General features: G+C 52.9%; 1 protein-coding gene and 1 non-coding gene across 2 annotated transcripts in view; both read left to right on the top strand.

Moving 5' to 3' along the window:
- Positions 1 to 15,918, top strand: part of Samd4b (sterile alpha motif domain containing 4B) — a 38,637-nt gene that overhangs the window by 15,501 nt on the left and 7,218 nt on the right. Inside the window, exon 3 of the mRNA XM_051162693.1 lies at positions 11,526 to 11,996. Within this exon, the coding sequence (XP_051018650.1) occupies positions 11,526 to 11,996 (471 nt within the window). The remainder of the gene's footprint in view (positions 1 to 11,525; positions 11,997 to 15,918) is intronic.
- On the top strand, positions 9,706 to 9,813 carry LOC127204080 (U6 spliceosomal RNA). The gene has a single exon (XR_007832435.1). It is a non-coding gene; the product is annotated as a U6 spliceosomal RNA (small nuclear RNA).

The raw sequence follows: 15,918 nt of genomic DNA, 5'->3' as shown, positions 1-15,918 counted from the left end.
CCGGTGGTACCGAGAAACGTGTGTTCTTCTGTGCTTGTCTGGTTTCCTGGGGCTGTTGTGCTCTTGTCAGCTGTCCTCAGGTGTGGGATGGGGACTCCCAGAAGGAGGGCAGTGCAGACTGGAAACTGACCGTATAGAGGAAGGATGGTGGCAGGTAGCGTGCTTGAGTTGCTGAAAGGAACAGCAAAGTCGTGAGGTGACCTCGTAGAAGGTGCACAGGGATTTGTTCTCTAGCTGCAGGACACAAGGGCTAGGAGAGAATCTCAGGTTTTTTTTTTTTTTCCCCCTTTGGTTTTTCGAGACAGGGTTTCTCTGTGTAGCCTTGGCCATTCTGGACTCACTTTGTCGACCAGGCTGGCCTCGAACTCACAGCGATCCCCCTGCCTCTGCCTCCCGAGTGCTGGGATTAAAGTCGTGCGCCACCACGCCCGGCTCGAGAATCTCAGCTTTTACCCACAGGGTTTCTGTGCTGCTTTACCTCCAAAGTAGATTGCTCTCAGGTCGTGAGCAGCTTCAGGAGAGTGTTAATGTAGATGTAGTCCTTCATGTCAGTTCCCCAAGGGCCCAGGGAGACGCACTCTGTCCCGGAAGCTGGTGCTGGGGTGGGTGATCCCGTCCCTAGAGTCCAGAGAACTATCTCAAGGGCTGCTGCTAAAAACGTAAGGGCCTGCTGGCTGTGTGCACAGCTGCTGCTCTCAGTGGCACAGCTGGGAGACAGAGGTCAGAGAAGGAGGAGAGTTGTGGGTAACCTGAAGCTGGTGTGGAAGGGGACCAAGGGACCTCTTCCGGGTCACCCTTGTTCTGGCCACCATTGTCTTCATAAGCACTTTTCATGGAGTGCTGGCGAGCCACGTGCCCCTGACCCATGCCACGTCCTTCGCTGGCTCTTGGGCCCCATTGCTGAAGCCACAGTTGTTATTCGCCATAATTATGCTTCAGTTTCCTCGACTTTAAAGTAAAGGTGATAATTCCACCTATGTTTAGGGTGCTTATTAGCAGTCAGTGAGTTCATGCAGGTGGGGTTCTTCCCACAGTGCCCGATAAGCAGTAAATATTCAGTAACTATCAGCTCTTCCTAGTGTTAGTCAGAACTACCCTGTAAGATTAGTGCTGTTAGCATCCCTGCCTTGCAGGTAAGGACTCCAGCCTGGGCTTCTAAGACTGGGGTGTGGGGGCCATGGAGCTACTTGGCTGCTGTGCTCTCCCAGCAGAGCAACACCCTGACTCCTGACTCAAGTGCATGGAAAGCTGTAGCCAGGCCATGGTGGCTCACACCTTTACTCCCTGCACTCTGCAGCCAGGCCATGGTGGAGCACTCCTTTACTCCCTGCACTCTGCAGCCAGGCCATGGTGGAGCACTCCTTTACTCCCTGCACTCTGCAGCCAGGCCATGGTGGAGCACTCCCTTACTCCCTGCACTCTGCAGCCAGGCCATGGTGGAGCACTCCTTTACTCCCAGCACTCTGCAGCCAGGCCATGGTGGAGCACTCCTTTACTCCCTGCACTCTGCAGCCAGGCCATGGTGGAGCACTCCTTTACTCCCTGCACTCTGCAGCCAGGCCATGGTGGAGCACTCCCTTACTCCCTGCACTCTGCAGCCAGGCCATGGTGGAGCACTCCTTTACTCCCAGCACTCTGCAGCCAGGCCATGGTGGAGCACTCCCTTACTCCTTGCACTCTGCAGCCAGGCCATGGTGGAGCACTCCTTTACTCCCTGCACTCTGCAGCCAGGCCATGGTGGAGCACTCCCTTACTCCCTGCACTCTGCAGCCAGGCCATGGTGGAGCACTCCTTTACTCCCAGCACTCTGCAGCCAGGCCATGGTGGAGCACTCCTTTACTCCCAGCACTCTGCAGCCAGGCCATGGTGGAGCACTCCTTTACTCCCTGCACTCTGCAGCCAGGCCATGGTGGAGCACTCCCTTACTCCCTGCACTCTGCAGCCAGGCCATGGTGGAGCACTCCTTTACTCCCTGCACTCTGCAGCCAGGCCATGGTGGAGCACTCCCTTACTCCCTGCACTCTGCAGCCAGGCCATGGTGGAGCACTCCCTTACTCCCTGCACTCTGCAGCCAGGCCATGGTGGAGCACTCCTTTACTCCCAGCACTCTGCAGCCAGGCCATGGTGGAGCACTCCTTTACTCCCAGCACTCTGCAGCCAGGCCATGGTGGAGCACTCCTTTACTCCCTGCACTCTGCAGCCAGGCCATGGTGGAGCACTCCCTTACTCCCTGCACTCTGCAGCCAGGCCATGGTGGAGCACTCCTTTACTCCCAGCACTCTGCAGCCAGGCCATGGTGGAGCACTCCTTTACTCCCAGCACTCTGCAGCCAGGCCATGGTGGAGCACTCCTTTACTCCCAGCACTCTGCAGCCAGGCCATGGTGGAGCACTCCTTTACTCCCTGCACTCTGCAGCCAGGCCATGGTGGAGCACTCCCTTACTCCCTGCACTCTGCAGCCAGGCCATGGTGGAGCACTCCTTTACTCCCAGCACTCTGCAGCCAGGCCATGGTGGAGCACTCCTTTACTCCCAGCACTCTGCAGCCAGGCCAGCCTGCTGTACAGTGAGTTCCAGGACAGCTAAGACTACACAGAGGCCAGGCGTGGTGGCGCACGCCTTTAATCCCAGCATTTAGGAGGCAGAGACAGGCGGATCGCTGTGAGTTCGAGGCCAGTCTGGTCTACACAGTGAGTCCAGGACAGCGAGGGCTACACAGAGAGACCCTGTCTTGAAGAAAAGGAAAAGCTGCAGAAACATGACGACACAGCAGCATATGGTTACGTAGGTCGGGAGTCACAGTGGCCTGGTGCTCAGTGAGGCAGACAGACAGACAACAGTCAGAGCTCAGCCTGCTTCCCACCCTTGCCAGCCTCCCCGCCAGAGAGAAGGGCCCTGTGCTCTGCACCCAAGGATGGAGGTCTATATAATGAATGGCTCCACCCACACCAGAGGGGCCCCGGGGTAGTGTTCCTTTGAGACAAATGAGCTCTGTCACGTCCCTATACCATGCCTGCGCTCCAGGTCAGCCATGGGCTTTGTTGCTGTTGATTTATTAGCGCACTTTCAGTTTTTGCATTTGTTTTTTGAACTTCCAAGAAAAGCCAGTTGATATAGAAGGTTAAAGGTGGGGTTGATCTCCTTCCCTGATGAATTCTCTTGTGTTTTGTGATGACCTGTGCAATAGGAATACACACATTTTCCCCAAGCTTTGTCATGTTATTGGTTTGAGGGTTTTTTGTTTTCTTGTTTTTTGAGACAAGGTCCCATTTTGCAGCTCTGCCTGGCAGTGATCCTACCACTTTGTCTGGGGTTATAAGTATGCGCAGTTACGCTCAGGAGTGCTGTATTATTGCCAAACCCTCACAGCACCTGTAAGGAAAGCCTTGTTTTATGGATGGGGAAACGGAGTGACTTGCTCTGGGTCACAGCATAGGCTAGAGCACTGGTCCTCAACCTTCCTAATGCTGTGACCTTTAATAGAGTTCTTCATGGTGTGCTGACCCCCAGCGTAAAATCGTGTCATTGCCCCTTCATAAGTGTAATTTTGCTATTTTGAGTCATAGTGTAAATACACGATATACAGGATATCTGACATGTGACCCCCAAGAGGTCACAGCCCACAGGTGGGAACTGGCGGGCTAGAGGTTGGGGATCAGTTTTGACTTGGGAGCAGTTGACCATTAGCTCTGTCTGCCACGTGGTCCACTTGGTTTTGTTCTTCCAAGCCATGGTAAAGACCCTTTAAGTAGCTCTAGGCCGAATCCCTAGGCATCTCCAGCGCTCCTCGTTTGGAGGTAGGTGTTTCTAAAGTATTTGCTGTTCCCACATTGCCTGTAAACAATATGCTGAACAACACAGTGGAGCCCTTCCTATAGAGTTAGGTTGAAGAGGGCGCAGCCAGGCCTGGAGGGCCACTACAGAAGCGGCTACATGTGGGGACATAGGAACCAAGGTCCTATGTCCCTGTCATGAGTGTTCTATGGAACTGGTGCTTTGCTGGTAGAGAGGGCAGAGAGGGAGGCCTTGACATATCCCATAGTGAGTAGGAAGGATGTCTGCCAGGGTTAGAGCAAAGCATCACTTTCAGGGCTCATGGGTAAAGTCTGCGGGGGCCTTGACTCACACCAGTCTTCCTAATGATGTGAGGGCTGAAAGTCCAAAGAGCTGGCGTCTCCTGCTCCTTCCACCCTGAGGTGGACTTCCCCATTCTGCTTGTTTCTACCTCGTGGAACTGGTATCTGGCCCGTGGGAAGAACTGTCTCTTCTCTGATATTTCTCTGCATCTGCTCCTTATGTCTCGGTTCCTTTGTGTCTCCCACACTTGTATGATCACAGTCTCGGGGGCAGGGTCAGAATGACCAAAAATCCAGAATCCACTCCTCACCCCCAAGGCACAGTGAGAATCCTGAGGGCCTGGGCCCAGAGAGGGCTCAGGTTCTCGTAAGGACCAAGTAGTGTGACGCATGACCTTCTGCTCCACCTGTTGTCTTGTAATGGCAGCTTGTGAGGGTTCTGGACTCATGTCTGCCCCCTTGGCTGTGAGTAGATGTGTATAGTGGGGCTTGGCCTTCCTGGGCCTGCCCTGCTGTTTTGGTTTTGGAAGAGGGTCCAGCACATTCTAGAGCACTAGCTCTTAGTATTTAATTCACAGTGGGATATAGTTCACTGTAGAGAGATTGCCCAGCAAACGTGAAGCCTTGAGTTGTCTCCTCAGCACTAATAAAACATAATGGGCGCCTCGTGACGTCTGCTGTCCCCAGAAAGATCCATACTTACCACCAGCCACATCTTGAGCTCAGCTGGCTCAGCAGTCCTCAAATGAGACCCACCTGTTGCAGTGAGGCTTCCACTGGTGCTTCTCTGACTCTTAACATCTCAGCCTGGTGCTGCTGGCGGTGCACGCCTTTAACCCCAGCACTCGGGAGGCAGAGGCGGCCAGAACTCTGTGAGTTTGAGGCCAGCCTGGTGTGCAGAGTGAGTTGCAGGACAGCCAGGGATACAAAGACAAACCTTGTCTGGAAAAAAACAAAACAAAAAAGATCTCCTCAGATCAGGATGCCTGAGCAGCAATCAGGCAGAGGCCCTGCTGCTTCCTCCAGTTCTCCAGTAAGGCCTCTGGGTTTGTGCCTTTGCTGTCCGTCTTCTTAGATCAGTCAGGGAGCTGGGAGAAATGGACTTAAGTAAGTCTCAGTCTTGACTTCATATGACAGTCCCCTAAGGGACTTTACAAAAATTATGGGCCCAGTGTTCTCTTAGATCTAACAGTTGAGGCTCCAGCATGCATCCAGTGACGCAGCAGGCTGGCTGCTGGCGCTGCTGCTGGCTCTGGGTCTGTTCAGGAAGGTGAGGGAGCAGTCATGTGGTGAATGACTTAGCAGAAGTGGGGAGTGGGTTTATTGCTGTGGAAGAGGACTCCAGCTCAGGCCTGCTCTTCTGCTTAAGCGTCTGGGAGGGAGTGGGGATGTCCCTAGGTCAGGGGCAGCATGGGTTTTAGAATCTGAGGTAACATCCAAGACCAGAAAAGAAAAGCAGGACTCTAGGTCCCTGAGCACGGGAGAAGAGTGTCTTAGTTTGCCTTCCTTGCTGTGATAAAGCATTGAACAAGGAGCTTGGGAAGGGAAGGGCTTAGTCATCTCCTAGCACGGTCCATCATGAAGGAAGGTCGCGGCAGGACGTCAGCACAGGAACCTGGAGGCAGGGACTGAGGCAGAGGCCACAGAGGAACACTGCTTGCCTGTTGTCCGTGCTTGCTCAGCCTGCCTTCTTACTCCCACTCAGGACCACCTGCCCGTAGTAGTCTGGGCCCACCCACAGAAAATTTACCAAGAGAATGTCCCACAGGCCTGCCCTACAGGGAAACCTTCTGGAAGCATTTTCTCAGTGAGGTTCCTCTTCCCAGAAGAATTGTAGCTTGTGTCAGGTTGACAAAAACCAACCAAGACAGAGAGGCCTGGGGTTTCTTCCTATGTGGTCGTCCCTGCTGCTGCCAGGTCTTTTGTCATGTGGCGCTCCAGCAGTAACCATGGCCCTCCTTTCCACTGATGCGCCTTGGATCATAGGGTGTCCCCATGGTCTGGTGGGAGGAGATTGGGCCTGATCCTGTGGCTTCCTGGGCAACATTTCCTGCATTTCTTCCTACACCCAGTCTTCTGAGTCAGTCCCATGTCTAGCATGTTTAAAAGCCTCTCCTCTGGCTCCCTGAGTTTGGGTGGGAAAGCTGAGGTCAGAAGGGGCCAGCTATGGTGATTGAGTCACCAGAACGCATCCTCTGATGCCCCCGCCCTTCCCTTTCAGGCCCTGCTGACATAGTTCATCAAACAAAAATGTGAGCCCCTGGCCCTCGCCCATGCCTGTGAGCTGGGATGAGGCAGAGAAGGGTATGTCAGAAGCCAAGCTCCAGCCCCACTGCCTAGTGCCAGAGGCCAGTGTGGCTGTTGAAACAGCGAAGCACATAAAAATGAGTTTACTCTTACCATAGTCTCAAAGATGTGTTTGGCTCCTGTGATTGGCCAGCGTTATGACCCACTTTGCTTGGGTCGCCTGTCCTGCCCTGCAGCCGTTGCATTAAGGAGAGCACTCACAGTCTCCTTTACCCTCTCCAAATCCCCTCAGTCCTTTTGCATCTCTGAGAGGAGGAGCTGCCGGCATCCCTGCATTACTTGGATCTGCAACCCAGTCCATCTCCAGAATTTCTTCACTATAGATGATGCCTCTGAGACCCGACGGGTCTGGTTTTGGTAAATAATTTTGGAAAATTCCCCACCCCTGTGGGGAATCTTCAGGGGGAGTCCCAGATGTGCTCTGCTAAGTAAGCCACTGGCTCAGCAGCCCTGAGACAGCTTCAAGAAAGATTTCCACCCGGTTCACACGCTGAGCTCTGGCTCCTGCCAATGCTTTGCTCCCTAGTGTGGACTCTATAACCCTCTGACCTCAGCAGGGCCTTAACAGCCGCATTACCTACACAGATGACCGCGATCAGAGAATTTAAAGGGCTGACCCGTGGCTGTGGTGCACTACGTCATGGAGACAAGTAGATTTTTTCACCCAGGCAGGTTTTTCCTTTAGAACTTGCAGAATATAGTCTGTTAAAACAAAAGGCAGGGTGAATTTGTGCTATCCCAGAGAGGGCACATGATACACACAGACAGCACTACCTACCAAGGGCCATCTGGGCTCAATTGTTCAGGTATTCTCTGGGCCCTGCTGTGCCTGAACTCTAGCAGGAAACTAGCTGTTCCATCCCACCCAGCATGTGCAGCCCCAGCTGGCTCACCCCGGCCTGGGGCTGTGCACATTCCTTGGACTCAGTCCAGCGCTATTGATGCTCCCTGTCCTGGGAGGCCTGCCCTCCCCACCACCCAGGCCCATGAGCACACATTTCCCCAGGGTCGGCTTCACTGGTTCAAAATCGCTCTCCCCTTCCTGAGCAGCAGAACAAGGCCCTTCTCTGAGCCCAACCCTTGAGGCTGCTGTGTCACGTGCCCTGGCAGTACCAGAGGAGACGCTGCATCCGTGGCCTTGGGTCCTGGCAGTGCCCTGGGGCGGGGAGGGGGGGAGGTTAGGACAAGGCTTCTCTGTCTAGATGCCTCTGGCTGCACTGTAAGGCCTACACAGCAGTGGAAACGTCGGGGTCGGCATGAAGGAGCTGGCTGACTACATGAGGAGCACAGAGAAGAGCACCATCCCTGAGCTACACCCTGCACATTTACCACAGGCCAGCTGTTAATCCTTCCTGGACACCATTGCCTAAATCTGAGCGGCCCAGCTCTCAGCAACCCTCTGCCCCTTTTATAAAGGAGGAAGCGTATTTGTTGCTCTGACAGCTGCAGTGCAAGGCCTTTGACGTTGTCCTTAATATTACTCTGTTTCCTCATGCTAGATAGCAGGAACTGAGTCTAGAAAGGGGACATCAGAGTGTTCTCGTGCCAGGTGGAGGTAGGAGACTAGGGTAGGAAAGACTTCATGACGTGAAGAAGGACTTGCCCCACCTCAGAAGGACCTTTACGTGTTGTGTTGAGGAAGAGCTTTGTGGGCGCGGAGAGCTGGTTGAGATGAAGTGAGATGAAGGGGGCGTGTCCTGACCTTGAGTGCCAGGTGCCCTGGAAGGTGGAAAGTTACGCTGAGGGCTGGAGGGTGACTCAGTCCCCACTGGCTGCTCTTGCAGAGGCCCAGGTCCACCCCTACCACCCAAACGGTGGCTCACAAAGGTTTTAACTCCATCCCTGGGCGTCTGACGCCCTCTTCTGGCCTCCACAGGCATTGCATGCACATGATGCGTGCGCGCGCAGCATGCACACACAGGCGCGTAGACAAAACACATAAGTTGAAAAAAGTTTTGTTTTTGGTTTGGTTTTTCGAGACAGGTCTCTCTGTGTAGCCTTGGCTGTCCTGGACTCGCTTTGTAGACCAGGCTGGCCTCGAACTCACAGCGATCGTCCTGCCTCTGCCTCTCAAGTGCTGGGATTAAAGGTTGTGTGCCACCACGCCCGGCCATGAAAATATTTTTTAACGTGTGGGTAAAGTTTCTTCCAGATGTCAAGGCAGGGCATGCAACTTAGGTCTTAGTTTTGTCACTTGACAGTTCCATCACTTCACCTTCCCAAGTCTTTGTTGTTGTTGTTTGTTTTTGTTTTTCGAGACAGAGTTTCTCTGTGTGGCCTTGGCTGTCCTGATTTTGTAGACCAGGCTGGCCTCGAACTCACAGAGATCCGCCTGCTTCTGCCTCCTGAGTGCCGGGACTAAAGGTGTGCGCCACCACGCCCGGCCTCCTTTCCAGCTCTGACTTGTGTGTAGAAATGGTGAGGATGGACAGCAGCCATCCTCGTAGCACGCTCAGTGTCACCATCACTGCTAGCCTCACGGGGAGTGCTTGCAGTAGTGCTTGCTCGGTTACTTGGGGGGGGGGTGCTGTGGTCATAAAGTGAGTTATTGACGGATTCCCCGGCACTTTTACAGGTCCTCTCCAAGAAAGCAGAGAGTAGAGAGACTTGCAGGCCAGGCCCCAGGGATTGTGAGCTGTGAGACTCATTCCAAGAGCTACAGAGCTAAGTAGAGTTAGAACTAATGTGAATTCCCGGCTGCAGGGTGAGGACAAAAGGTTCAGAGGAGTAAGTTTGCAAGTTTCTATGTCTCATTCTGCGTTGTGACTGCAGAATGTAACCTTTCCTTTTTTTTTCCCCCATCTTCACTGGGTCTGTGCTTGCCAGCACTGAGCGTGTCCCCAGTACATGTTCCCTCCCTCTTTTCTTTTGAGCTAAGATCTTGCCAAGGCTGCCCTTGAATTTACCCAGTAGCCCCTGTGGGCCTTGAATTTGAATAGGGGTTATAGGCTCGCATCTTCAGGCCTGGCTGGCTGTAGGCTTCTGAGGTCTAATCCCATTCTGTTTCCTCTGCTGACGGGTTGGCTTGTACCTTTAGAGTCTTTGTATGTTGTTGAAAAGGAAGAAAGCACAGTAAAATAGACTGCCACAGTACTCATAATAAATAGTAAAAACAGAGGACTGACATTAAGCTGTGACTCTCACTTAGTTCCTAATGGCTGTGCTGAGTAGGAATGACTCTGAGTTCCCTTTACAGACAAAGGAGAGCCGAAGCTGGACAGAGTGGGGCACACAGGAAGCTGAGGCAGGAGGATTTAGCGTTTGAGGCTCAGAGCTACCTAGTAAGATCCTGTCTCAAAGAAAAGAAGAAAGACGTGGGATTTGGAGCTCACTTTTAATAGCACATACGCTAAAATTGGAACAATATAGAGAAAATTAACATGAGTTCTGTGCAATAATGATACTCAGATACGTGAAGTATTCCATATTGTTTTTGTGTATTGTGTTAAAATACCCAAGCTGGGCCAGCAGACGGCTCAATTGGCAAAGGCACTTTCCGGCAAGCCTGACACAGTAAGCTGGATTCCTGGGACCCACATGGTGTGTGAGGGAAGTTGACACCTACAAATTGTCTTCTGACCTCCATGAGTGTACTGTGGGACACACACATACATACTAACCAATATGGGCCTAGTGCTTCAGGCTTATTATAGCAGCTAGTTAGAATACTGAGGCAGGAGGATTGCCATTTCATTGCTTCTCTGGGTTACAGAATGAGTTCAGGGCTTGCCTGGGCCACTTTTGGTGAGCCGCCCCTGTCTTAAATACAAAGTAAAGAGAAGGCCGATGATGTGGCTCAGCGGCACAGTGCGGCCTTAGCACACGGGAAGCCACAGGCTCGGGCCACAGCTCTAGGAGTGGAGAGGAAGACAGGACTAAGACCCGGATTTGTCCAGGAAGAAAAGGGTATTCCAGCCGAAGCCTTGACTCACAGCCTCACCGTGGAGCGTGAGTGAGTACAGCGGGAAGGGAGCCCCAGGGAAGACAGGCTGCTCCAGCAGTGCTGAGTCAGTGTCCAGTGAGAGGTGGGCGACCTAGGGAGGAAGCTGTCACACTGACCCCTTGGGTCCTGTAGTGAACTGGACAGAGGCTGCTGTGACTTGAGTGTGATTAAGGAGTGACCTACCTACTCAGACAGGACAGACTGGAGTGGCCACGTGGGGAGAGAGAAGCCAGCTTACAAAACTGTAGCTACCGTTTACTGCATTTTTGATGGTAGGCCATATTCCATTCTTTTTAGCGTTCATTGGTCCGTTCATTCATGTGGGAGATAACAGTGTAAGCCAGGGCAGCGTGTAGGTGAGAAGACAAGCCACCGAGAGCTCGGTCTGTCAGGCTTTACCCACTGAGCCGTCGCACCAGGCCTATGTTACTTTTCTTATTAGCCCATTGAGTCTCAAACCAATACTGTGAATCAGGTGTTGTTTGTTTGTTTGTTTGTATGTATGTATGTATTATTTTATTTTATTTTTAGGTTTACGAGACAAGATTTCTCTATATAACAGCCCTGGCTGTCCTGGACTCTCTTTGTAGACCAGGCTGGCCTCGAACTCACCTGCCTCTGCCTCCCAAGTGCTGGGATTAAAGGCGTGTGCCACCACGCCCGGCATAATTTTCTTTCAAGTCTTGCAGATAGCTGTATTTGCAGAGGAGGTTCAAGGCCAGCCTGGGTTACATAGCAAGAGTCTGCCTCCAAAAGCAAAGAAATCAAGGTTCAATGACATTTAAGGTGACTTCTCTAAAATCAAACTGGTGAAGAATTGAGACCATCTTACGCCAGAGAATAAGCTTTAACTTGTGTTCCAGCACCTTCTCTGTTTAGCCAAGACGCTGTTTGGTGGAGGAAGGGAAATACGGGTGATAGTGGTGGGCAGGTAGATACATAGCAGTGAGCAGGCCTCATGTAGTGGAGGCTTCCCCACGGCTGACTAGGGCTCACTGCAGGCCTTTGAGGACAGAAGTGATAGATCTAGGAAAAGCGACTTTAGAAGCAGGGAACAGGTGCTTGGTCTCAGCTCTGTGGGGACAGGGTCAAGGGTGATAGCTGAGTGAGGGAGAGACTAGAGCTGAGGGAGAGGCCGTGGGCTGTGGGGCTTGGGTAGTGTGCACTCACGCTCCAAGCTGCTCCCTCTCTCCCTCTGCAGCCATCGTCAGCCAGTGGCAGCAGGAATCCAAAGAGAAGGTGGTGTCCCTCCTGCTGTCTCACCTGCCCCTGCTCCAGCCAGGCAACACGGAGGCCAAGTCCGAGTACATGAGGCTGCTGCAGAAGGTGCTGGCCTACTCCATTGAGAGCAATGCCTTCATCGAGGAGAGCCGCCAGCTCCTCTCCTATGCCCTCATCCACCCAGCCACCACACTGGAGGACCGCAACGCACTAGCCCTCTGGCTGAGCCACCTGGAAGAGCGGCTGGCTAGTGGTTTCCGCACCCGGCCAGAGCCTGCCTACCATTCACGCCAGGGCTCAGATGAATGGGGGGGACCTGCAGAGCTGGCCCCTGGAGAGGCAGGGCCAGGCTGGCAGGACAAGCTACCCCGGGAAAATGGACACGTACCCTTCCACCCATCCAGCTCAGTGCCGCCGGCCATCAACAGTATTGGGAGCAGTGCAAACACAGGTGAGGGCTGTCTTCTCTTGCTCTGCGGCCTTGGCAAGTCCCATCACTTTACTGGGCCTCAGCTTTATGAGGGAGGCCATACAGAGGTTGTGAACTGACCTCCTCAGAGCTGAAAATGACCTATAATTGTGTCTTAGGAACTCATACTTGAGTTGTTATTGTTTGTTGTTTAATATTTACTTATGTGTTTATTTGTGGTTTTTTTTGGAGACAGGGTTTCTCTATGTAGCCCATTCATGACTGTCCTGGACTTGCTTTGTAGACCAGGCTGGCCACGAACTCAGGGCAACCATGCTGCATCTGCCTCCCTGAGTGCTAGGATTACAGGCACTGTGCCCAGTGAGAAACACTGTCTTCAAACAAACAAACAGAAAGAGTAGCAGATGGTTGTGAGCCACTATGTGACTTGTGGGAACTGAACCCGAGTTGTCTGCAAGAGCAACAGGTGCTGCTAACCACTGAGCCACCCTGCCGTGCTCCCTGTCATCATTTCCGTAACCTGCCTGGCTGCTGAGGGATGGGTGCCACCTCGGAGTTCTCTTCAGCTGACTCAGGACTTTTGTTCCTGGTCCGAGCTTCCAACACGAGAACTATGTCTGTGAAGTTGTACTGCAGAGCATCAGCTGTTAGAGCTGAGCGGCACTGCCGGGTGCGCCCAGCAGCAGCGTTGTCGGTGCAGTGTCAGCCAAGCCTCCCTGGAGACCGTTAGACCCGGGTCACAGATGAGGCCGTCACACAGAGGACAGTACAAGAGCTGGCGAGGCCACCTCTGACCAGTGCTGTCCTGCTGACCAGCTAAGCCTTGAGACTTGATAAAACAGGAGTTGGTATTGAGGTGTCTCTTTGAAATGTTAGCTGAGGTGAAGAGTGTAAGGTGCTGTGGCTTTCCTAAGCCACCGTGAGTGACATGACCTGATTGAAGGTAAGTGCTCAAAATTTAGCCTTAGGTACTTAGTGGGCACAGGTTAAAGTGGACCGAGGGTGATGAAGGATTCAGGGCATTTCCAGAGAACTTTAGCAACCCTGATTACTTTGGGTTTGTTTTCTGGTTCTGGAGTACCACACTTCTGGCCTAGGTTTAGAGGCTATATTAACATTGATTGTTCTGACTGGGAAATAGTAAACATATTACTAGGAGGTATTCTGAGGACCTCATAGCTGTAAACTCTAAAACGTGGCTTACTCTTAGAAGTCATCTGCCCAAGATAATACCAGAATTAAATCCAGGTAGTCAGGCTCTGGGGCTCTGGGGCTCAGGGCCTGAACATGCATACTGTACCGCCTCTGCCTGAACGTGATCCGCGCAGTGGCCACCCACACCCTCTGTGCCCCCTGCTCATAACCATAGTAGGCATTTTGGCTCTGTGGGAAGAACTCAGAATCTGGATCATGCTAGATGAGTCTGTACCACTGAGCTGCAACCCAAGCACCCAGCATCTCTGAAGGACTGTGCTTTCACGGTGTTGCATAGGGTTATGGACCGAAAGGGAGAAGAGACTGGGCCATTCCATGTAGAGGGCACAGCGTGACTGAAAGGCTGTGGCACCCAGTAGAGGGTCAGAGCACAGCAGGCCTGTAGTTTCTGTGAGTCACCATATGGTGTGTGTTAGGCTAACTTATACCCATTGAGGTACAGACAGACAGGGTCCTTGTCCAAGAGCACTGGTTTTAAAGGTGGTAGAGTTAGGATTTGAACTCAGATCTTAGCTTCACAGCCTGAGCCTTTGAAGGGTAAAATGAAACTTTTGGATATTGGAGAGTTGCAGGAAGCAGGAAGCCATTCAAATATTTTTGAGTGGGAAGCAAAGCTTGGCCTGGGAGGGCAGGCAGGGTGAGTCTGGTGCGCTGCCAAGACAGATCAGGATTTCTTGGACGGTGCGAGGCCATGAGTCTGCAGCAGGCATTCCTGTTTCTATAATCCTCAGGCCGTGGCCAGCCTCCACTCCAGCACAGGCCAAGCAGGGCTGCTCAGGAACTGCAGAGTCATTCTAGTCAGGGTAATTTCCTGCCCTCAGCCTCCCCAGGCCACTTCTTAACTAAGAAAGGAGGAAGGAGGTGACTAGGAGCACCAAGGCCGGTACCACGGCCTGTACTGAGGGCTTTCCAGCCCTGCAGCCCAGAGTGCCATCTTCTTCCAGGACGCCCCACGTGGGGTAGAAGCCAGAGTCCACAGTGCCCAGACACTGGGAACGAGCCCTGAGCAGAGGTCACTGCAGGACCCTGGGCAGTAGCAGAGCCTGACACTGCCCACGTGCAGGGCCAGTCAGTACCCTCCTCCGTGGGTAAACCTCTGGCCAGGGGCATCAGTATTGTTTCAGGTGGTCATAGAAGGTGCTCTGGGCCTGTACCAGGGTGGCCTCCTGGGTTGCATGTCACTGGGACACTAAAAGGGACGTCAGCCTCGCCATTGGAGCAAGGCCTGCACTCTGGGTTTTCTCTCTCCTCCTAGCCTCCTGTGCGACCTGGGGCAAGGAGGTTCAGCTTCCTGGGCCTTGTCCTCACCTAACCAGGCCTTTGGGCTTTCTGTTTCTCTTGAGGCTGCCACTGGAACTTTGGGGTTCCCTCTGCTGATCTCACAGGGCCTTTTAGCACTCCTTTGTTCTTTATGAAACTCAATTGGAAGGCTTCTGTGTGTTGTATCCTGCCTCTAAGCCTGGGGTGCAAAATGACTAGGCAAGGTTGCTGCTGCCCTTCACGGGCCCACAGTCAAGTTCGAGAAACTGCTAGAACGGAGAGCAACAAGTGCGTGCTTGAGCAAGACCCAAAGGCAGAAGAAGCCAACAGGAAAAGATGCTTGAAGCAGTGACAGTACAGGGGGTAGGCCGTTGCAAGGTCGAGCTGTTTAGAGGATACTGCCTTGTCTAGAGAGCCCTTGGCTTACCTCAGAATGGACAGAGTGTGAAATGTCTTGGAAGAGGGTAGTGACTTCACCCTGGGTTACAAGGCCTCTTAGGTGTCAGTTTGGATTCAGTCCAGGAAGAAGTGGCCATGTGGGATGTTAGAGAAGGTGGCTCCTTGGCTGTCCCAGCACCTGAGAGGCTGTAGCCAGAGGGCCGTGAGTTTGGGGTCAGCCTGGGCTGACACAGTGAGCTCCAGGCCACCATAGCAGCACCTGCCTCAAGCTCCGTCCTCACCGTGAAAGTAAGAAGGGATTCAGTGTACTTACGTGGCTTATTTGTAAGGACCAAGGAAGCAACTTCCTGGGCCATCCCCACCCTGAGGACAAGATAATGTCGTGCCAGGTCTCGGTTCCTCGGTTCTTTTTCCTGGGTTGTGATTGGTGTTTATATTTAATGGCTGAGCCATCTCTCCGGCCCGTGATGGGAGAGTAATTGGAGTGGAAGGTTAGAGGGTATTGACAAGATGGAAGGCTTGGAGTCGGCCTCAGGAGGTGACAGTTAACTGAGGCTTGAGACTGCCAGCGGCTAGGACTGGGGAGTTGAGACTGTGAGGCTGGTTCAGTGGTGAGTACTGACTGTCTCGTGTGCAGGAGGCCCTGGGTTCTTCCTGTCATCATAGGAAAAGGGATAGAATGTGGGGCGTGGTGGCGCGCGCCTTTAACCCCAGCACTTGGGAGGCAGAGGCAGGCGGATCTCTGTGAGTTCGAGGCCAGCCTGGTCTACAAAGAGAGTCCAGGACAGCCTGGTCTACACAGAGAAACCCTGTGAGAAAAAGAAAGAAAAAGGAAAGGGGGATACAAAGAAAGTAAAAAAAATAGAGCAAGTGCCAAAGTTCTTTGGTGTAAGTTCTAGTGTTCCAGGAACAAACATTTGGTGTTCAGAAACCAGGGTGGTCGCATATGTCTGTGGTCCCCGCTCTTAGAGACAGAAGCCCAAGAGTCTGTCTCGGAAGAACAGTGGATGGTCCTGGAGAGGTGAGGACCAGAAGGGGCTTGAACCAGCGACTGGGCTGTAGGAGTTAA

This window comes from Acomys russatus, chromosome 19 (assembly GCF_903995435.1).
Source record: "Acomys russatus chromosome 19, mAcoRus1.1, whole genome shotgun sequence".
Lineage (NCBI taxonomy): Eukaryota > Metazoa > Chordata > Mammalia > Rodentia > Muridae > Acomys > Acomys russatus.
This window is presented reverse-complemented; position numbering and strand designations above follow the sequence as displayed.